Here is a 21,527-nt window from a genome sequence, read left to right as displayed (position 1 = left end):
GCCTGCAATTTATAAAAATTTTACGTCGGCCTCTAGATAGGTCATAGTGACCTATTTTCGCGTCTGGTTGCAGAAGCTGGATATTGTTTTTCGGTTTCTTCTTGACGTCACAAGGGACGGAAACAACAGCAAAACGCAGTTCGATTTAGAGCGTACGGTAGAGTCTAGTATACAGTACAACTGTCACAATAATCAACGTTAGCGAATTAGGAACATTACGCAATCATGAGAGCCTATTTCTTGAAATCTGGGTGCGTGAGAATTAATTAAAGTCAAGCATGAATTTGAGAATATTTTAAGTGTGCACACATCGTTGACGATGCCCAAACAGAAACAAATTGAAATAGTGAGCAGATAGAGTTCACCAACTTCTTCAGACCGGTTCGCGGGTTATTCGTCTCTAAACTTTTTCGCATTTGGAGCAAGAGCTAGTCGCTGCATGACTTGATCATTTGATACAGGCGCGGATTTAGAACCCCAAAATGGGGGTACGATTAATATCAACAAATAAAAATTTATATTAACACAAAAATTTGTCTTAGAGAACGTACCTTGGTAGTTATGAAACGGCACTACGCACTAAGCTGACAATTACTGAATTAGTCATCTAAGTCTAAAGTATGGATTAAATAATTTTTAGGGTGCTTCTAGCAAATCAGTGATGAAGTCCTCGTATTCTCTTTCCATGTCGTAGTGAAAGTGTGACAAAACGAGACCATTAATTGTCTGCCCCATTCTAGACCACAGGTAAGATGTATACCGTGCCTTCACCTGTCGACAGCGACCAAGGAAATTGAGCCTTAGTTGGTATTACCACTAATTAAAGAGCTGCTCTTGTATCCAAAAGCCTTGTTTGCAGCTTTTTTACAACCGCCTACGCTAGAAAATGCTGACAACATTTTCAACAATGTTGAATTAGACATTGAGACACGAGATCAATTAAAGGGGCATAAATAATCAAAGTTGCTAGATATAAGCAGCAATTTACCTAGACGACTAGTACTGCGTTAATTCATAATTGCTTCTCTAGATGTCGTTGCTGCAAACGCTATTAACCCGAGTACGCATGCGCTAGGGTTACAGTAATACCGCTGTGGATGGTTCCGTAGCCGGACAAACGACCGGCCATTGAGGATATTAGACGGAGCCTAAAATGACATGCACATTTCCCGTCGGTAGCTCGTGTAACGCGGTATTAACTAAACGTGTGTCACTTCTAGACACGTTTCGTCATCGCCTTTGCATCACAATCCTTTAGGTGTCCCTGCAGCCATGTCTTACTTTACCTTATAATCTGCGGTCTTTTTCTCTCTAGAGCGGCGGCGTTTAGAATAAAAATATTTCGTCCTTAACTACTCCACCCATGCACCTATAGTCACCTACACGACTATAAACTTCTATCGTTCTCTAAACACAAAACGTATTTTTCTAATAAGGTGCAAAACGTAATCACAAGTAGCTACTCTCGACGAGTCGTAACCGTCAAAGTCTACTATCCTACAATAGTTTAGTCAGAATCGTCAGAGTCGTACACAAAGGGAATTTCTAAAACAACCTCTTCTTCTTGCATTTGCATTGCCTGCTGAAATGCGAGTAACACCAAGAGGTCGGCATCGGAACCAGATGGCGAGTCTGTGTCATTGCTGGTTTCGGTAGCATCGCGGTTTCTTCGTGCTCTAAACAGTTTGAATATCTTTGCAAACATTAAATACTTGTTGTCAGAACGGTGATAACATGCGGCTTCTTCTGGATTCATCAGTAGAGCTTCAAAATCGAATTCGTCATCTGGGCAAACTTGACACAGAAACTCCAGATAAAGGAAATCACGAATACAAATATCTCGATAAAGCGAAACTCTAGGTGCTGATCTGGTTTCCTTGGGGTCCGTGGAATCTGCAGACGCTGTAGCAAGTTGTTTGCAATAAATTAAGAATTCAGCAATTGCCACCTTACATCTGCACACAACAAAATATTATTTTTAAATATACATTAAAATAGAAAGTCCTCAAAATGTCAATTTGCAATTCTTACTTTTGCGCCAAAACTTTGGATACTGGAACCGTGGTAGAAAGGTTGGAAAAGATTGCTTCGGCATTGGAACTACTGAGAAATTTTTCGTCAGCCATATCAATTGATTCAAAATTTGCTAAAATGAGAGTTTCCAAAGAGGACGAGTTGTGTTCTGAAGCTGTTTTGTCAACAAAAAGTTGCATTGTGCGACACACCTGTCAGTATGAAAGTAACAAATCACACACACACACACACACACACACACACACACACACACACACACACACACACACACACACACACACACACACACACACACACACACACACACACACACACACACACACACACACACACACACACACACACACACACACACACACACACACACACACATACACACACACACACACACACACACACACACACACACACACACACTTTCCCAAATAGTCTACCTCAACTATCACCATGGTTGCAATGACTGGATCAATCCAATTTTGCAAAAGTAAAGTGAGAAGACTAGCAACTTCCTCCATTCTATTACAAGCTGTTGTCTGTACATGGCTGGCACGTGAAACTAACAGCTCGTTGTCAACGCGAACTGCCAAAGCCGCCAGACGCAGGCATCCTAGTATCGACGTGTCCTCATGTAAGTCTTTCCAAACTTCCACGTTGCTGGACGTGACAGAATTGCCTGGGACACTGCAGTGTTGCTGCCAGCGTTTTAGTGCTGCTATACCAACTTGCATTCGCTGTTTTAGAGCAGCCTTTCCTGTTTCATGTTGAGACAAAAGAAAAAGAAACTCGAGAGAAAGTTTCTGCTGCAAGTCATCGTCTTCCACTACGTCAGCGATAATATCGTCAACAATTTCTACATCACTAAATATATAGAAGAAAAATACCAAACTTAAAGTTAAAATTGCAAAATGCAACAGTTACCATGCTATTTTGTATAAATCAGAGCTGTAGCTCAACTCAAGATTGCTGGCGCAGCGAACAAAATAGTATTTAAAGGCTTCAATACCAGCAGAACCATACTGCTAAACAAAGAAAACGTAAGTGCAGTACAAACAAGGAACAGTATGCATTACTTCTTTTGTAGATAAAATATATTCTTGAAATTCCGTGTGCATAAGAAAATCATTAAATAGTTCGTCAAGTGTAATCCCACTATTCCAACCGCTTGCAACCACTTTGTCTAGAAAGGAAGCTGGTTCAGCCACCTTAGCGGCTTTTCGCAATTTCCTAGAAATAACAAAGCTAAACGTTATCTATTGCATTACTACACTTGCTTTGCTTACGTGATTAAGAAAGATCTGCCTGTTCTATCATGATCCAAGCTCAACCCTACACGAAGAAGAAATAAATGGAAATCCACCTCAGTCTGCCACTCCGGGCTAGGTCTTCCTAGTTCATGTTTGCTCAATAGTCGAATCACAACAAATGGCAATGAAGATTCCATTTTCAGTTCTTCTGCCGTATAATTAGAATATTTTATCAGCTCTGCAATCGGAGATTTCAACAAAGAAAGTCGGTCTTCAATTCTACTGCCTTCGTTGTACGGAAGTAAATATTGAGGTTGACTACCATTCGTGTTAGACAGAACGCTTGCAATTCTGTTCATGTCTTTGATATAACAGTAAAGCTGGCTTTCATTTATATTACCTTTCTTACGTTTTGGTGCATTAATTTCGATTTCCGGTTGTGTTGTTGTTTCGTCATTTGGAATCCTACCAGTATCTTGTAATAGCTGCAATATTGGATCTGTTAGACATCCAAATACAAGATCAAAATCTTCTTTCGATTGCGAATACGTTTCCAAAGCCATGAGAGTGGATGCAGCACATTGAGTCGCATAACAACGGAAGTTAACGGAAGATATTCCTGTCAAGAGACTGACTAGGACTACTGTTTGCTGTCTCATCGCTGTGACTGTTGCAGAAAGCAATCGTCTCTTTTCGTTGCTACTGCTATCTTCGGGTTCGAAATTCAACAGGATCGTGCAGTGAAGAAACAGCAGTGCTGTAGAAGGTGCGTCAAGATGTGAGATATTTTTCTCTAGAAACGAAGCCAAATGACTGATCTGCAGTGGAATGTCCTTATTTTCTTCATTCATGTGTTGACACATCACTGATAAAATTCTATTTCTTTCTCTAGCAAGTACAGCCTAAAAGAAAATATATATCAAATTATATAGTAACAGACTCATTATACTTATATAATAGACTTAGTTTGTTTCAATTTTTCAAGGACTCTAGACATCAGTACCCAATATTAATGTCAGTCTTTATCTAAAAACTGTTATAGACCTTATTGCCTCTAAATATATAGAGTTACTTACATATATTCATATTCATGCGATTACATCAAGATGCACTTAATAATAAACACCCTTAGCTTGTTGTTACAAGTATTTTTAAGAAATTGCACATATCCTTGTGCAAATAATAATTGTCGTTATTAAGTAATGCAATTATTTTTATTAGTAATAGCACTAATTTTTATGTTGTCGTTACAGTAATACATTACTTGCTGAATTGATGAAATGCTCTCAATGTCTATTGCCAAAACAACGCACAACAGTCCCAGAATCATAGCTGCAGGTGCTTCTAAGCTCACGACATTCAGTGTTGAATTCATTTTATTCTCTTGTAAGCGTGTGGCAAACGTTTGGTCAATCCAAGGTGCCACATTCCATGTATATCTTACAGACCAAGCCCACGATTTTTCTTGAATAGCATTGAAGAAAATATTTAAAACATTTAGCAAACCATTTTGACAATTTCCATTCCAAAATAGCTCAGCATTACATTGAGCTATTGTAGAAAACAGTTCATGTTTTCCTACTGAATCCAGCTCTTTATCTGAAGCAGCATCTTCTGCGTAATGAGTGATTGATAAAACTGGAGCGAAAGTTTCCATAATGCAAGTCTTCGCTAGCATTTCAGCAACTTCGTCCATTCCGTTGTCCATTAGACATAACACAATGTAAGCCGTCGTGTAGAGAACTTCAAATGCATCAAAAGTCGATACCAAAACAGGAGATTTCCTTACAGAAATGACATTCTTTGACAAAGTCTTAAACAGTTTACAAACAAAAGGATTAATAAAGTTTGCTATGTGTTGAAATCTGTTCCAATCTAATACGCTATCCCAGAAGACTCTGTCTGTCTGTGTAGAGCATCTTGTTTGTATGTTCTCAGACTGTTGTCTGCTCTCTTTTTCGATGTTGGTGAAAGCGGCAGAAACAATGCTGTTAAGCTTCCCAGCTAAATCAAGCAGTTTCCGTCGAATCGATAATAACAAATCGTCATCAAAAATTACTGCAAACGCTGCTCTTCTCCAACTGACTGCCAGCTTGTCAGGAAAAAAGAAAGGCCTACAAGAAATGCAAAACAAAACGTAGTTGCAGCTGCCAGAAAAATGACATTAATTACTCAATGTATAAGTACCCATGTGGCAAAAGAAATCCAACATTTTTTGCTCGACGTGGCAATTGTGATTGAATTTGAGGTATCCTTTCAATACTTTTGCACGCTGCGTTCTTTGATGTCATGCCTTCTTTACCAATAGCCTTTCTCGCTAATGCTTCTAGCCATTCTTCAGTAATAATATCGAGCGCTGCAATTGCGCTTTTCTCTCCTCGTTTAATCAAGTCGATAATAACCTGAAGCATCGTTTCATTATCTTTAGCAAAAAAGTACGATGACGCTCTCTCTTTTTCAAAACCGCTATTATCTGTACAACAATAGTACATACATACATACATATTATATATATATATATATATATATATATATATATATATATATATATAGTAATGCATAGATGTAGTTTAGAACAGACGGGTATATCCGTTCATTTAGATGCCCACAGATTGAATGGCATGATTGACGCGATCAAATAAACGTCGATAACTAAATTTACTTGGCAAAGGTAACCGGTTTTATACAAAGATGCTATTTTAAACCCAACGTTGTAAACTTCACATTCAGCATTTGACACATTACAGTAGTCCCAACCATAACTGAAGCGACCTATATAGCTATATGTTACTTTTAGCAGGTAGCGACATGCAGTTAGAAGAAAGTTGCTCAATCGGTTGTTGCAAAATATTAGTCTCTTCGTTAGCCGCTTTATGCAGTTTTTGCAACGCTTTGCAGAGCCAATTAAGCAAGGCAGAAAGCATAAAGCGATCAAATCGATTTGAACAGCAAATCTATATTTAGATACCTACCAAATATTGATAAAACGGATGAATCGCTGCTGGCCATTGATCTTCGTAGAATATATACCCAAGATTCAGACATCTCTTCGTATCGATCTGATGAATCAGAAAAGCCAAGAGCAATATCCTTACGAAAGAATTTTTTTGAAGATCGACGAACTTCTTCCTCATCCATACTCCATACACCTTCGGCATCTACTGCCTCGCCTGCAGTTGGATCTTGCACGCTGACGACTGAATTGTCAAACAAGGCTTTGCTTTGACTAGTAACTTTGTTGCTGTCCTTCATCTTCAACAGATCGTCTAAACTGTTTTGTGCAAAGGCCAAGAGATCCAAAGGATGATGTGCTAGCAGCATGTTGATGAATTGCTTCTGCTCGATTTCAGAAAGAAGTTGAACAGAGTCAGACACTGGCAAACGATATTGGACCTTTTCAGGATAATCCATACGGTAAAACATAAGCGCTACGACGTGCGGACACCAATTGGAGTCAGAATGTTCGGAACACAGCATCGAGGTAACACGCTGACGGCCGAAATACACAAACGCTGCTATCTCTTCCCCACTTCTCTCATAACGAGTACATCGTTCAATTTTTCCAGTCAAACAAAATCCTATATAAAACAGCAATGTATTATTAGCCTCCTTCACATTAACTTTATAAAGAGCTTGCCATTGTCTGACACTAATATTTTGGCGAGCAAACCGCACTTTTGTCTTGTCATGTCAGTTGAAGGTCGCGATATGTCTATTTATCTATTTACTTATTTTTTCTTTCAGTCTATCATATATATTTGAGAGATATTGCCATCACAACAGATAAATGTCTAAAATAAACTAACCAGGGCCAAGAGCCCCTACTACGATTTAGCTAAAACCAAAAAGCCGTCCAGCTGGCAGGCTAACAGTTTCCTGGCCAATTGATGTTTTGCCCACAATGCTGAGGATCTTGTGTATCATCTCTGCGTTTCTTTCTGGAGACAGACAGCTAACCGGATGAACAAATCCCTCTTAAAGTGGCTGGAAGAAACGTTTGAGACAGATGGTGCCAGCAACGAAGCTTCTTTTAGTGTCTCTTCAGCTCCTTCCCCCCATCTTCCGTAGACCTCGATAGCAATAGGTCGGAAAAAGTGTTCAAGGTTAGACGCCTTTGTCAGGTATTTTTGTTCTTCTCTTTCTCCTTAGCAGTTGCAGCAAATCCATTAGAACTGTCTGACAGGCTACTACAGCCTTAAACTCTGTATTGTAGTTAGGGTCATCCGGGGTAACTCCGTGACCGGGGCAACTCCGTGAATATCTAATCCCGTTCGAGCGTGAAGAGTCTTACCTCCAGTTTAGGGTTTGAATCTCTTCTAATATTAGTAAACTACTTAATGTAGGATTATGAGCAAGTCAATTGCTACTTGAATGGACATCCGGGACGGCGAAGCTACAGCAACAAATATCGCCTACACCGCACAGCAATTTCCTAGGGTACAGCAAAAGATCTAATAGGTATGCCTTATTTGTCACTACCACAATAGATGCAGTAAAGAAACGTACCCAAGCAAGCAATAGTTACAACAATTCGTAAGTTGCCAGAACCAAACTCTGTCACGAAGTTGCCCCACCCAGAAGATTAGCAGCGCCGACGAAAGTCCCGAATTATCTCAAGAACAATTAAGATTTCAGAGATGGTCACCCACATGCTGATTGGCAGAAGGCTACTGCTCCATACGATAGTAAGATCAAGCGACTACAACACTCATACGTAGCAATATACGGGCGCGTATCAAATTACTCACGGAGTTACCCCGGTTTACCCTAGATTTTGTTGTGATGGAAATGCTTTTGACATAAATAGAATGAATGAATGGATGGATGGATGGATCTGGATAGATGGATAAATGGATTATTTATTTTAATAGATGAAAATGCATACTTCCAGTAAAAATTTGAGACTAACAGACAAATGAGTAACAGCGTTAGTAATAAGGGGCAACTTGAAGATACCATCTAACATCTTGGTTATTATTAAGTTAAAGAAAGAACAAACTACATGGAAGTAAACTACATGGCAAAAACACTAACGAACAGAAACAAGGGCGCTGGCTGAAAACAGTTCCAATGATTGATGTCGTCTTTTCCAGAAAGGCGCTTCAGCTTGCGAAAGATGACTTCTGAGTTGTATCTTTGAACGGTAACTCCTAGTCTCTGTCTTCAGTATGACTTGAACTCTGTTGCATTAGGATGACCTTCAAAATTCAGAGACTTCTTAGATAGCTCAGTAAGATAGTTTAATGCACCATCACCCCAGAGACCAAAGTGCTCAAATGTAAGAGGTCGAAACGTGGGGACGCTACCATCAACAAGAACTTCGCTGGAATATTTGGTCATCCTTTTTTTGCGTACTGTCTAGCAGCATGGCCTTGTTCCACAGCAGCTGTGCAAAGACTGTCTCAACTTCAGCGATGTGCATAACCAACATCAATGTCTACTGAACTGCATGAGGTGGAATCAAAAACCGTTATGTCAGGTCTATCATCATTAAAGCAATAGCGTTTTAGTGGCTCCACTTTATGGTGTATTGATAACGCCTTTAAAGGGGAAGTCCAACAAAAATAAACTTAACTTGTATGAGTAGATCTTACCAAGACAAATCGATCGGTATAAGTTACTCCGTTATCTTCGCTTTTGTATGCGAGAACGAGCGATGTTTCTGTGATGTGCAACGCCCACGTGCCTGCTCCGCGCTTCCTGGTCGATTAAGCTCTGCCCACTGCGAACGAATCAATGCGTTTACGTATGACTGCTACGGATATATATATATATATATATATATATATATATATATATATCGAGAATGACGAATGTGAATGCGAAGATATTATGAAGATCTGCCTTCTTGCCGTCAGTGGTTCCTCTCTAAAGTATAATGGTGTCGCTAGAGCTGTTTCCCCGCCAGACTTTGAAGCAGAATTCCTCAATACCACGGCTTACCTAGAGAACGCGCTTGTGCTTGAATATTTGTTTATCCTTGTTCTTTTAATATCCGAAGAGAAACGTTCAGCGTGCCGTCTGGCGTGTGCTACAGAGGACGTTCCTATTTTCACATCTGGTCTGCTCACTTTCTTTTGCCGCTGATTGGTAGAAGGTTACAATCCCGAATGTAAAAATTGGCTTATCCTCTGTAGCTCACGCCAAACAGCGCGCTGTACGTTTCTCTTCGGATATTAAAAGAAAAAGGATAAGCAAATTCTCAAGCACAAGTGCGTTCTCTAGGTAAGCCGTGGTATTGAGGAATTCTGCTTCAAAGTCTGGCGGGGAAACAGCTCTACGAACACCATTTTACTTTAGAGAGGAACCACTGACGGCAAAAAAGCAGATCTTTATAGTATCTTGGCATTCACATTCGTCATTCTCGATATATCCGTAACAGTCATTCGTAAACGCATTGATTCGTTCGCAGTGGGCGGAGCTTAATCGACTAGGAAGCGCGGAGCAGGCACGTGGGCGTTGCACATCACAGAAACATCGCTCGTTCTCGTTTACAAAAGCAAAGATAACGGAGTAACTTATACCGATCGATTTATCTTCGCAAGATCTACTCATATAAGTTAAGTTTATTTTTGTTGGACTTCCCCTTTAAGCAGTGGCTCCAACATCTCACTGTTAAGTCATGTTGCCAATGAGGACCTCCACCAGATTTGTAAGTGAGCATGTGATAACCTCCTGGATCGAAAGAGGAGCCACATTCACATTTCGACCACCAGTGATGATACGGTAAAGCAATGCTCAATCTAAATAGGACGCCAATCGATAATTGTGCGGTTTTAGTGCGAGCCCTTCCATGCTGGGCACAGCTTCTACCCAATCACCAGATCCCTTTCCCTGAAGTGATCTGAGCCTTGATCGATCTTTATTGGTGTGACATGAGCCCAGACACAATTGCAGTTTCACTTTAGCAAGTGGAGAACATAACCGTTTTGTAGATGATAAGGGCGATCTAGTAACGCCGAAAGAGAAAGTTGTCATCGATCACATCTTCTCTGTATGATGGTAGGCATCCTAATACGGCATTAAGCCGAGCTCCGATTCTGTCACTTGAGTTGTTGAGAAACGCAATGTCCGTGACTTTGCCCTTGAGGTGAGCAAAACGACTTGGCAAGATGACGACCGAGTAAATCCAACTTGCAGAGTAGGCTGCAGGATAAATGTCTGCGAGGGGTGTCAGACCAAAGCCTTCTTTGCTAATTAGTAGAGATGCTTCAGCCCATTAACAGTCACTTAAATTTTTTATGTTGAGAATTTAACTAAGAGTAAATGTTGACATTCATGGCTGCATGGAGCAGGAGCAAAGATAGCGGGAGCAACTGTGCGAGCCAGATGATTAGACCGAGGGTGATGACAATGACGTAAAAGAAGCATAGAACTTTGTTGGTCATCTAATGCCACTAGCTGCTTGCACAACTCCTGACCAGGAGACACATGAGACATGCACTAAGATGACACATACGGTGATGATCCAATAGGAGTGCCAAGGATGATTGTACTATCGCTGACGCCAGAGATTGATATGGACAGTACTGGCAAATTGTTTCGGTTGTAAATTTCACGTTTCTTCTCGCAGATTGACAGGCCCTTTGGTGCTAATGATACCTTCAAATCGTTAAAGGCGTGAAAGCAGTCCTCTGATTGACCAACAAGGAAAACATCATCAAGATATGCCAGGACAGTGATGGTTGGAAATCTGTCCTGAATTGTGGATAGAATAGGTTGCAATGCTAATAAAAATAGCATTTGGCACAAGTGAGCCACCCTGATGTACACCCTCTTCAGAAGAAACGAATGCGGACGTCGTATCATTCAGAAAGGTCAGACAATTTCTTTCCGAGTACATCTGATCGAATCGGCCAAAAACATCAGGGAACGACTTTGAGACTTCTTCTAGAATGCAACTTCTATCCAAGGAGTTGAACTCATTTTTTATGTCAGTCTTAAATACAACAAAATCAGGGTTGTCTTCCAGAAGTAGTTCAATATAGTGCACCAACAATTCTGCTCCTCCTTTACTTGCTACTCCGTGTTGAATAGAAGAAAGAAAGATTCAAATACATCACGCTTTTGGTGGCACATAGTCTTCGCTGATAATCGGCGTAGACTTTCTCCAATGGCAATAGGACGCACATCTCTCCATTGTGTTTGGGGAGTGCAATAAGCCGAGAGGCTGATAGCAAGCCTGCTATTTCCGGTAGAAGGATAGATGGATGGATGAATGGATGGATGGATGAATTCTATACATATATTCTCAACATATGGCTGCTCTATTACAGGCTAGTTGTCTAACAGTCAACATCGAATACAATCCAATAGTTTATGGATGGATGGATGGATGGATGGATGGATGGATTGATGATGGGGGCCCATGCTGGAGAAAACGTTTTTGCAGTGATTTTTGTTTGTTTTATGGCTGTTCATCAGTTCAAATTGCGTCTTTTGTTCAGATTCCTAGTTTCAACATTTTCATGGCTAACTGGTTGAGTGTTTCTTCTATTCGTGATCGTCTTCGTCGTCCTCTGTTCTTACAGTCGTTTCGTCACTATCAAGTAAAGACTTGGTTTGCAGCCGTTATTCCGTTTCTTGTGGTCTCACTTCTGTCGTAGTGTCGACATCGACTCTCATGTGTTTCCGTTGTTTCTTGTGTCATCTTGTTGTCGTTTCGTAACGCTTTTTGGAATTGAATGTAATTGGATCTGACCGTCAGAGCAGCCAGGAACTTTGTAGGGTTGCTAGAGTTTGTTAAGATAAAAATGGCTTGAAATAAATAAATGAATGAATGAACGGGAAAGACTTGTGTTCAAAGCCAGTCGAACATGTTCAGTCTTTGCTGTCCAAATTGCCGTCTATTCAGGACAGTACTAGTCAGTCGGGTATCTTACTTCTACGATATTGTGCTGTGCCAAAGGTATAACACACTTATTACGCTCAGTCTCCGAGACGGGCATCGTCTAATGGCAATTCGTTACGACAGTAAAATGATTAGAAGCACTTTTGAAAGCATTATTGGTCGACAGTTAACAAATAGACAATAGTACCACAAGGTGACTTATATCCATTAAACATGGAGGTCATCAGTGCCCCGTTTGCTGGTGCTTGGGCAAACGCGTATACTGAGCAATTTACCTGACATAGGAGAAAGGCTGCATGGACATGTATAATCTGCAATGCTATCAGGGATGACTTTGAGATAGGCAACATGTCCATCACACACAATCTGAAGGATGCTTTGGACGATCTGTCCACAGTGGGTGATTGCATGGTAAAAATATTACCATCCGATCGTTAAGAGATCTTACTGAGAATTCAAATCATTTATAGTTCAAGCTGCAAACTGTCCAGAAAGACAAGCTATTTCAGAGCTATATCCCATGTCCTGCGTCTTGCACTAAAGAAGATCGAGCAAAGATTCACGCTTTAGAAGCGGCTTGAAGCGATTCCATGTTCGCAACAATTCACACTTTCCAATGCTCAATTTCGTATTGTGGCATTCGTGCGTCTTGGAGCACCCGTGATTGTTACATACAAGCTAACACTAAGCTGTGGTCGAAAGCCGCGAAAGCCAAGTAAGTTCTAATATATAGCTTACAGCTTCAAAAACGTATTCAGTCTGACTGGATGGAAGCACGGTTCTATATAGTTTATCTAGGTCTAGTTTCAGGGTACATCTCTACTGCATGCATGTTGCTGTTGTTTTAGCTGCATGTGCGCCAGTCAGATTTCATTGTAAAAAAAGCTAGTGGAGTATAAAAGTCTAGCAATGACAAACTGTCGATGCATAGAAGCCTGTGTAGAATTGAAGTCTGTCAGTCTTGAATAAAAGGATGATGGCAAACTCAGCTTGTGCAGAAATACGCGTGCGTCAGCTAGATCGCCATCTAAATTTACAAGAAATCTAATCGATTTAACGACGATGCAACACGAATGTAATTTTGAGTTGGCAACACATGCGAGAGGTCGACTCCATGGCGAGAAGACTAGAGCGACTCTCTAATTTGCTCCTGTATACGCGAAAAATCAAAGATCAGCAGACAAGCAGTGGTGACAGGAGCTAAGTGTAAAGAAAATTTATAGAGTAAGTAGAACGTTTAATTAATTAAGAACTCCTATAGAGCACTTTTGCATGTAACTGAATAACGACTCACCAATTTGCATTGCATCTTTTACAACAAATCGATCTGTCTGTTGTGTACTTTCCTCTCGTTGCAGCAACAGGTCAAAAAATCCAGCGTACCCACTAGCTTTCGAAGAAACGTAAGCGTAACGTCTAATGAGACCTTTGTCAACGGGGAAAGACGCCTTCATGACAGCTAGCTGAACTTCGTCGCTCATTTTCTTGTCTATTCGCTGAGCCCACAGTTCTACAGCCTCAAAAGGCAATCTAGATCCAACAAAATTTGCAGCCTGGTGAAAAAGAGAGCTGACCACACCCCTAGGTTTGGTGGTGGGGACTTCCTGTTTTGTCTCCTCTAGTTCCATGTCTGCGTTGGATTGATCATGATAACTTTGACAAGAAGCGCTGGTATGGTTGTTTCTAGAGGGAAAAGAAGGCTCATAGTCGCTGTCTGAGTCGTAGAACATCGTGACGTCTAGCTAGAAATCACATGACATTGTGTCTACTTTATCCCGTATGTGCATCTAAATTTAATTAAGAGGGCGTAGTGACGCCGAGTCAAAACAAGTTTGCATGGTAACGTGTTCGGAACGTAAAGGGGGCGGAGTTTTTCGTAACCTTTTTAGGAACGCTTGCCTACGCGAGTAGCACTTTGATTTCCGTTTGAGACTCTGTCACTTCGTCTTTCGAGATCATTTCTGTTGATGAACACCACGTAGCACCTCGATGCCTTCGATTTTGACAACGCCGTCCTATTAGAATTCACTGAAACAGGTCTAATTAGAGTGGGGCACGATATATATATATATATAGGCGTAGGAACCACGGGGCCAAACCCCCCTCAATCAGCAGCCTAGGGTCGCTAGATAATGAAAGGAAGCACTAACAGTGCTGACCCTAGGCGACGATAAATTGACCCCTTTTCAGACCTTGGTTGTACAATAGAATTAGCAACGTGCTTCCAAAGTGAAACGCCTGCAAAGTGGGAAACTTACATAAGCGTGTGTTCCTACGATTGATCATTTTAGCCTTAATTAACAAAGATCGAGGCACAGGTACGTACTCCAATCGCCACAACGCCTAGGGTTAACAACACCAAACAATTGCTGCACATGTACTGGCAAGCATCTACTGTACTTGCAAGCATGCACAAATTAATTAACACCACGTGCACGTCACTACAAGTAGACACTAAAAATTGTTTATACAGATGGCTGAGTCACACTAAACACTTGTTTATACAGGTGGCTGAGAAAGGACAAGCAACCTTATATATAATTATCATCAAATCGTAAATTACTTGAGCTCTTTGTCCGATAGAACTTTGAAAGTACACTCAAAAGTTATGATCAGTAATCAAAATTTGAAAGTCCTGTGTGACTCAGCCTAGACTGACGGACAAGCTCCAACAACCATATGCTAGCTAATGTCGACATTACACGAGCGCTACACTGTACCAGGGAACACGCGCTATACATTCGAAAGTTGTTTACGTGGTCGTTTTCGTCGAGTCCGTATTTCAGTCGAGTCGAGTCGGTGTTTCAGTTGAGTCGCAATTTCCTGTGAGACGACAACTATAACCCTCGCTACGCTTATGGTTAATAACTAGACACATGCCCTATCCTTCGTACCGGCAAGATACTGTAGGGTTCTAACAGAAGAAATGCAGTCTGAGCGAGTGTGGACACGTCACGTGCAACCTTCGTTGCGATGACCCGGATATATAGAATAAATTCGAATCTTGCTCTTTGCGCTTTTTCGATGAAATCGACACATTCCCCGTGTGGCGCTTGGTACAGAAAACGCGTAGGTTGGTACTTGAAATCAGGATTTGGAAAGCGCTAGAAGAGTATAATCTATAGGCCTATTGGGCAAGAAATATTTGATTGTCAAAGCTTTGCGAAAGACGGCGACACGTACAGTCTACGCAGGACTGGTGTGGACGTGTGTTCGAATGAACTGGAATGTGTAGCGTTTAAGTCCTCGAGAAATTTTACGCGGCGGTCGACCCCTCGAGAGGGGCCGTTGGCATTTCTTAAATTTTACGCAAACCTTTCGTGTGCCGAGTGAGCATGCCGATTTTGGTTGCGAACAAACAAAGACGTGGCCGCGTATCACTCACATGTTGGTACGGCTGCTGCTGTGCTAAGAGCGCTCGATCGTTTCTTAATTTCATTTTGTGCCTGTTTGAGACGATTGGCCGTCCAAGACTGATGGGGGTTTGTTTGGAAATCTACCTTCACCGGATTGGATGTTATCCAGTGAAAGTGCTTCATGTTTCGCGAGGTACATAACGACACCGGTTTCGGGCGATCTGGCATCTATCAAGACAAGTCTAAGCTGGGGCGCGTTCGATTGGATCCAACCTCTTCCCGAAGAGCCTGGAAGAGCACGCCCCTCTTCTAACTTCTTCCAGCGCAGAACTGGTAAAAGTTATTTAATTAATTGGAAGAGGGGCGTGTTCTTCCAACCAGCAGCAGAGTCTGTAGAGTTGGCTTTTCCGACTATAGCGGCAGAGCTGTAGAAGTTGGGAGAGGGGCGTGCACACGGAGCCTCTTTTGGAAGAGGCTGCATGGAAGAGCCCAATCGAACGCGCCCCTGGTTTCTTCTGCTCACATTAGTCGCCATCTTGACTATACGTTGTTAGCCTCGACACTAGGCCTTCCTTCGCTTTCGGTGTTCCTTTCACGCGAGGATAACAACGGGCGGTATCATCATATCCGGGTACTGTTACTGGAGCACCGTGAAATTACGCGACGAGGGCCGTCAACGGCCAATCGAACTGCGTTTCTGTAGACCTACGCCATCGTGTGCTTTACGTAACTAATTTTGCTGATGACATATTTGCATCTGATGATTACTCTACATCTGGCACAACTCAATTGTCTGCTGGAACGTTATGTGGAATCGTGCTGGAGCAGCAGCAGAAGCTGGAGTTTTGGAGAAGGACCGCCGTCATGAAGACATGGTGAAGGCTACTGGAAGTTTATTTGAACCACTCGTTGTTGAGACTCTGGGTTTGTGGCATCCTCACAGCATGCGCATGTTGAAGATAATAGCAAGGAAGACGGCATTTCATCATTGTCAAACTATTAGTAGAACGCTAATGTTTCTTTATGAACAGCTTTCTGTCAAGATTTGGCTTTTTAATGCTAGAATAATTTTAGAACGTTTAGTACTAAATAGTAGCGACAGAGTTGTTGGAAATAGTTAAATGTTTATGCGTAGGCAAGCATTAGGCATGTGTGTGTGTGCGCGCGCGCGTGTGTGTATGTGTGTATTTTTATTTTTTTACACGCATATACGTGTGTGAAACATCAACATATACTAAGTGAGCAAGTCCCAAAGAGAGCCACTAGAAGAATGCAGTTGCATACAACCGTGTACTAAACGAGCATTAAATAACCAGAGTTTCACAGATAATTGTTCAATGAGGTTCTGGAAGGCTTGAGAAAGAGATGTTGTGTTACAGGTGGTAGTCTTCAACGTGATAATCTTTAGAGTCATCAAGCTTGAAGGTGTCCAATTACCTAGGGTTACCAAAGCCAAAGGGAAGAACTCTCTGCCAGCAGCAGCAACGATATCATCATGGTAGGCATCTTTTTCCATTTCACCTGCCAATGCGGCAGCACCAGCACTGGTTGCAGCGGCAACGATATAGCTGGGTTGGAGCGAATTTCTAATAGTTATGTCAAAGAAAGCAGGTTTTCCATTGGTAAAATCAGGATGATAAATGTCACCTGGTCGATAAAGATCTCGGCCACCTATTCTCTGTTTCTTCTTTACTTCACTATTGGCGGTGTGAAGGGCGTGCCAGACAATATCCCTCAAACTGTCATGTAGTTTTGTTCGCAAGGGGCCACTTTCACAGCTCAAGGCGTGGTCCCCAAACTGATCAATGCTAGGACCACACACAGATCTTTGGGCATTTGGATGTGGTGGAAATATTGGTAATCCCAGCCAGATCCTTATTGATATGATGAACTCATGTTTCGAAAATGCCAGCCCAAGTTGTTTATTAGGAATATAGCCCTGAGCTAGGCTCCAGCGTGAATGGACGAGATTGTACTGATACAAGCAAGATCTCTTATGCGGCTGTTGTTTTTCAAAGAAGCATAAACCAAGTCATGGTCATCTAGTTAGGACTGAAATAATTTTTGAGAAAGTCCTGAAGGAAAGGCATCCGTATTCATCAGGTTGTCACGGCTAGTGATTGTATACACGACAATTGGCGACGAGGATGGCGGCTCGACACGGGAAACTCTGCGAGTTCAACGCGGGCGTAGATAATGTCGAAGACTGCAAAGAACGATTCTTGCTTTATTGCACGGCAAATGTAATCACGGATGACGACAAGAAGATAGCTGTTCTGACGTCGATGGGCACAACGACGAACACGTTACTAGAGAATTTGGTACGACCGGCGACTGCTCAAGACAAATCGCTGGATACGCTAGCTCTTCAAGCAATTGCAGGATCACTATGAACCGAGAACTATTGTCATCGCGGAGCGTTTTCGCTTTTACAAGCGGGTGTAGCGGGAAGGCGAGAGTATTGCTGTTGACGTTTCTGGATTACGATGCATCGCCAAACATTGTGACTTCGGTGAACAACTCAATACTTCGTTACGTGATCAGTTATTATGTGGGTCGCTACACGAGACTGTTCAGCAGAAGATTTTAGCGGAGGCAGATCTAACGCTGGAGAAGGCTCTGCGTATTGCACAAGCTGCTGAAACAGCCAGAGCGAAGACAAAACACCTCCGTGAGGAGTCGACACGACACTCTTCTAGTGAACATTACAAGTCACTGGAGATGACATTTGCTGTCAAGAGGGCGACCACAATCAGCCACAGCCAATCAGGATCGTTTCGTACTTTGGATAAGGCATGTTATCGTTGCAATGATCATGGTCATGACCCAACCAAGTGTCGGTTCAAGAACTACACGTGTCTGTTCTGTCGCACAAAGAGCCGTATCGCTAAAGCGTGTAAGAAGAAGCAACGAGATAACGTGAAAGATAACCCAGAAGGCAATTGGCATATGCAAAGGAAACCGAAGACCCAGTCTGCATATCAAGTAGATGCAAAAGATGTAAGCCTCATTTGTTCTTTGTCTGGTAGAGGCGGGGTCAATGTGACAATAGAGGTAGCAGGCAGGAATGTGGAGATGGAAGTGGACACTGGAGCTTTGGTGAGTGTTATACCGACCCAGATGTATAATGAAGTTCTATTCCACGTACAGCTAAAGAAGTGCACTGCCCAACTTCAATCACATAGTGGTGAACGATTGAAGGTGAAAGGAGAAGCCGTTGTACCAATCAAGTATGGAATGCAACAATCTATGGAGCGGTTGATTGTAGTAGATTTGAGTGATAAGCCAGCAATCTTGGGACGAGATTGGCTGTCAAACCTCAAGCTTGATTGGCTTCTCTGTTCAAAGTCGACAAGGAAATGTTTAATGTACCTGAGAGTTTTCCTCAGTTGTTTGCAGAGGGAGTAGGTACTTTGCAAGGCTATCAAGCCAAGATAACTTTGTCTTCAGATGCCAAGCCACGGTTTCATAGGCCACGCCAGGTGCCTTATGCCTTAAAACAGAAAGTAGAGGAGGAACTTAATCGACTACAGAAAGAGGGCATTATACAGCCAGTCGAGAACAGTAAGTGGGCAGCACCTGTTGTCATTGCGAGAAAGGCTGATAATTCTATCAGAATTTGTTGGGATTACAAGGTGACAATCAACCCCTACCTGAATACGGACAATTATCCAATGCCCAACCCACATGATCTCTTCGCAACTTTAGCTGGAGGCCAGTATTTCACTCGACTAGACATGAAACAAGCGTACCAGCAATGAAGATTCATGTGGATAGTCAAAAGTATCTCACGGTAAACACTTCAAGGGACTGTTTGTCTACACTAGAATGCTTTTGGCATTACTACAGCTCCTGCCATTTGGCAGCGAGCAATGAATGGAATTTTGATAGCAATCCCAGGAATAACCTGCTATCTAGATGACATTTTGGTGGTTGGGTCGTCGGAAGCAGAACATGATGAGAGGTTACGACAAGTCTTGAAACTACTGAGTGAAGTCGGAGTCCGGTTGAAGAAAAAGAAATGTGAGTTCAAAAAAGCTCAGGTAGAATACTCGGATCATGTGGTAGATGCCCAAGGGTTGCGACCAGCAGAGAAGAAGCTGAGTGCTATAAGGCATGCTCCAGAGCCAGCTAATGTGTCTGAGCTCAAAGCTTTCCTTGGTTTATTGAACTATTATAACCGGTTCCTGCCACGCTTTCTACCGCTTTGCAACTCTTACACGTGTTGTTGGAAAAGAATACTCCCTGAAAATGGCAACGGGAACAAAAGAGAGCTTTTCAGGAAGGAAAGCAGAAATTGTTAGAGTCTAGTGTCTTGACACATTATGATCTGCAGAGACCAGTACGTTTGACATGCGATGCCTCACCTTATGGTGTGGGAGCTTGTTTGAGTCATGTTATGGCTGATGGTTCAGTGTAACCCATTGCTTTTGCATCAAGAACCCTATCCAAGGCGGAACGAAACTATGCGCAACTGGAACGGGAAGCAATAGAGTTAATTTTTGGTGTAAAACAATTTCACAAATACTAGTTGGGACGTTCATTCACTTTAGTCACGGACCACAGACCACTGTTGAAAATTCTGGGTCCAAAGGAAGGAGTTTCATCATTGGCTGCCGCGCGACTACAGCGATGGGCACTAATCCTTAGTGCGTATAACTATGATATGGAATACATAGCAGGAGCCAACAATAAAGAAGCTGACATGATGTCAAGATTGCCTGTTCATGTGCATGTTATCGATCTGAATGAGGAGATTTATGGCTTAGATTATTGTGAGAGTTACCTGTCACTGCAACAGAAGTATAGCCACCGAGACTAGTCACGATGCGGTACTAAGAGAAGTATACGAACAAACTCGTTTTGGTTGGAATTTCAAGGCACAAGTACCTCCAGAGTTACAGACTTGCAACAGGCGGGCTGAGGAACTAACCATGGAAAAGAGTGTTTGTTGTGGGGAAACAGAGTGATTATCCCTCCAAAATTGCAATCCACTGTTCTAGGAGAGCTACATGAAGGGCATCTCGGAATCAGTCGGATGAAAGCACTCGCACGCAGCTTTGTCTGGTGGCCGAGACTGAATAAAGATATTAAGGATTTGGTCAGATCCTGTCCCAAATGTCAGAGTTGTAGAAATCTTCCAGGACACACAGTTCCACATCCTTGGATTTTCCAGAAGGACCTTGGAGGAGGATACATGCAGATTTTGCAGAGTGGAAAGGGAAGCAATATCTGCTGTTGATTGATGCCTATTCCAAATGGCCAGAAATTCACGAACTGGGGACACATGCTACTGCTACGCAGACTGTGAAAGCCATGAGGAGAACATTCAGTTTTTATGCTATTCCTCACAAGCTGGTCACGGATAACGGACTTCAGTTCGTTGCTCACGAGTTTGAGGAGTTCATCAGGGCCAATGGTATTAGTCACCAACGTACACATCCCTACCATCCGGCATCAAACGTTCAAGTGGAGAGATTGGTGCAGGAACTGAAAAAAGCTCTAAGACCAAGCCAGTAGGACGATCTATTAGTCACCAAATCTCTTTGTTCTTACTGAAGTACAAGACTACACCTAACTGTACTACCGAAAGGACACCCGCCGAGATGTTAATGAAGAGAGAGCTGAGGGCAAAGTTGACACTCTTACGTCCTGATGTGGGAGGAGAAGTGAGAGATACTCAATATGATCAATACCAGCAAGCCTCAGTAGTAACAAGGAGTTTGAACCCTGGGCAAACAGTTAGTATTTGGAATCCCAGGAGAGACGGACGAGGAAAATGGCTTCATGGTTAATACTTCAAAGATTGGAACCAGTGAACTATTTGGTGGAAATAAATGGACAACCCAGATATGTACACATAGAACATCTGGAGTTCGAGACGTCAGAAGTATACCGATACCTGTTGCTGAGCCTACATCCACTGATGCTGTTGAAGTGGACATACCTGATATGGAGACACCATTATCAATAACAGAACAAACAAGTAAGTATCTGGAAGTTCCACTTTAACCAGTGCAAGATCCACTACCTTCCAACCAG

At 42.2% G+C, this 21,527-nt stretch overlaps 2 protein-coding genes across 2 annotated transcripts; both read right to left on the bottom strand.

Moving 5' to 3' along the window:
- Positions 1-1,341: 1,341 nt before the first annotated feature.
- On the bottom strand, positions 1,342-4,174 carry LOC134176878 (uncharacterized). Its single transcript, XM_062643552.1, has 6 exons — positions 3,315-4,174; positions 3,105-3,258; positions 2,953-3,053; positions 2,469-2,892; positions 2,032-2,225; positions 1,342-1,955 (listed from the first exon to the last, which is right to left on the bottom strand). The coding sequence occupies exons 1-6, from the start codon at positions 4,139-4,141 to the stop codon at positions 1,508-1,510; spliced, it is 2,148 nt and encodes a 715-aa protein (XP_062499536.1). The 5' UTR covers positions 4,142-4,174; the 3' UTR covers positions 1,342-1,507.
- A 149-nt stretch (positions 4,175-4,323) lies between these two features.
- Positions 4,324-13,771, bottom strand: LOC134177067 (uncharacterized). Its single transcript, XM_062643770.1, has 5 exons — positions 13,424-13,771; positions 6,251-6,856; positions 5,466-5,751; positions 4,543-5,392; positions 4,324-4,332 (listed from the first exon to the last, which is right to left on the bottom strand). The coding sequence occupies exons 1-5, from the start codon at positions 13,755-13,757 to the stop codon at positions 4,324-4,326; spliced, it is 2,085 nt and encodes a 694-aa protein (XP_062499754.1). The 5' UTR covers positions 13,758-13,771.
- Between the last annotated feature and the right edge of the window lie 7,756 nt (positions 13,772-21,527).

Source organism: Corticium candelabrum, chromosome 3 (assembly GCF_963422355.1).
Source record: "Corticium candelabrum chromosome 3, ooCorCand1.1, whole genome shotgun sequence".
Lineage (NCBI taxonomy): Eukaryota > Metazoa > Porifera > Homoscleromorpha > Homosclerophorida > Plakinidae > Corticium > Corticium candelabrum.
This window is presented reverse-complemented; position numbering and strand designations above follow the sequence as displayed.

Coding starts and splice junctions, on each gene's coding strand:
- LOC134177067 (XM_062643770.1), bottom strand. CDS start 13,757: ATGGAACTAGAGGAGACAAAACAGGAAGTCCCCACCACCAAACCTAGG. Junction 5,752..6,250: donor ATCCGTTTTATCAATATTTG/GTAGGTATCTAA, acceptor ATTGTTGTACAG/ATAATAGCGGTTTTGAAAAA. Junction 5,393..5,465: donor GGATTTCTTTTGCCACATGG/GTACTTATACAT, acceptor CATTTCTTGTAG/GCCTTTCTTTTTTCCTGACA.
- LOC134176878 (XM_062643552.1), bottom strand. CDS start 4,141: ATGTGTCAACACATGAATGAAGAAAATAAGGACATTCCACTGCAGATC. Junction 2,893..2,952: donor GATTTATACAAAATAGCATG/GTAACTGTTGCA, acceptor CTATATATTTAG/TGATGTAGAAATTGTTGACG. Junction 1,956..2,031: donor TCCAAAGTTTTGGCGCAAAA/GTAAGAATTGCA, acceptor TGTTGTGTGCAG/ATGTAAGGTGGCAATTGCTG.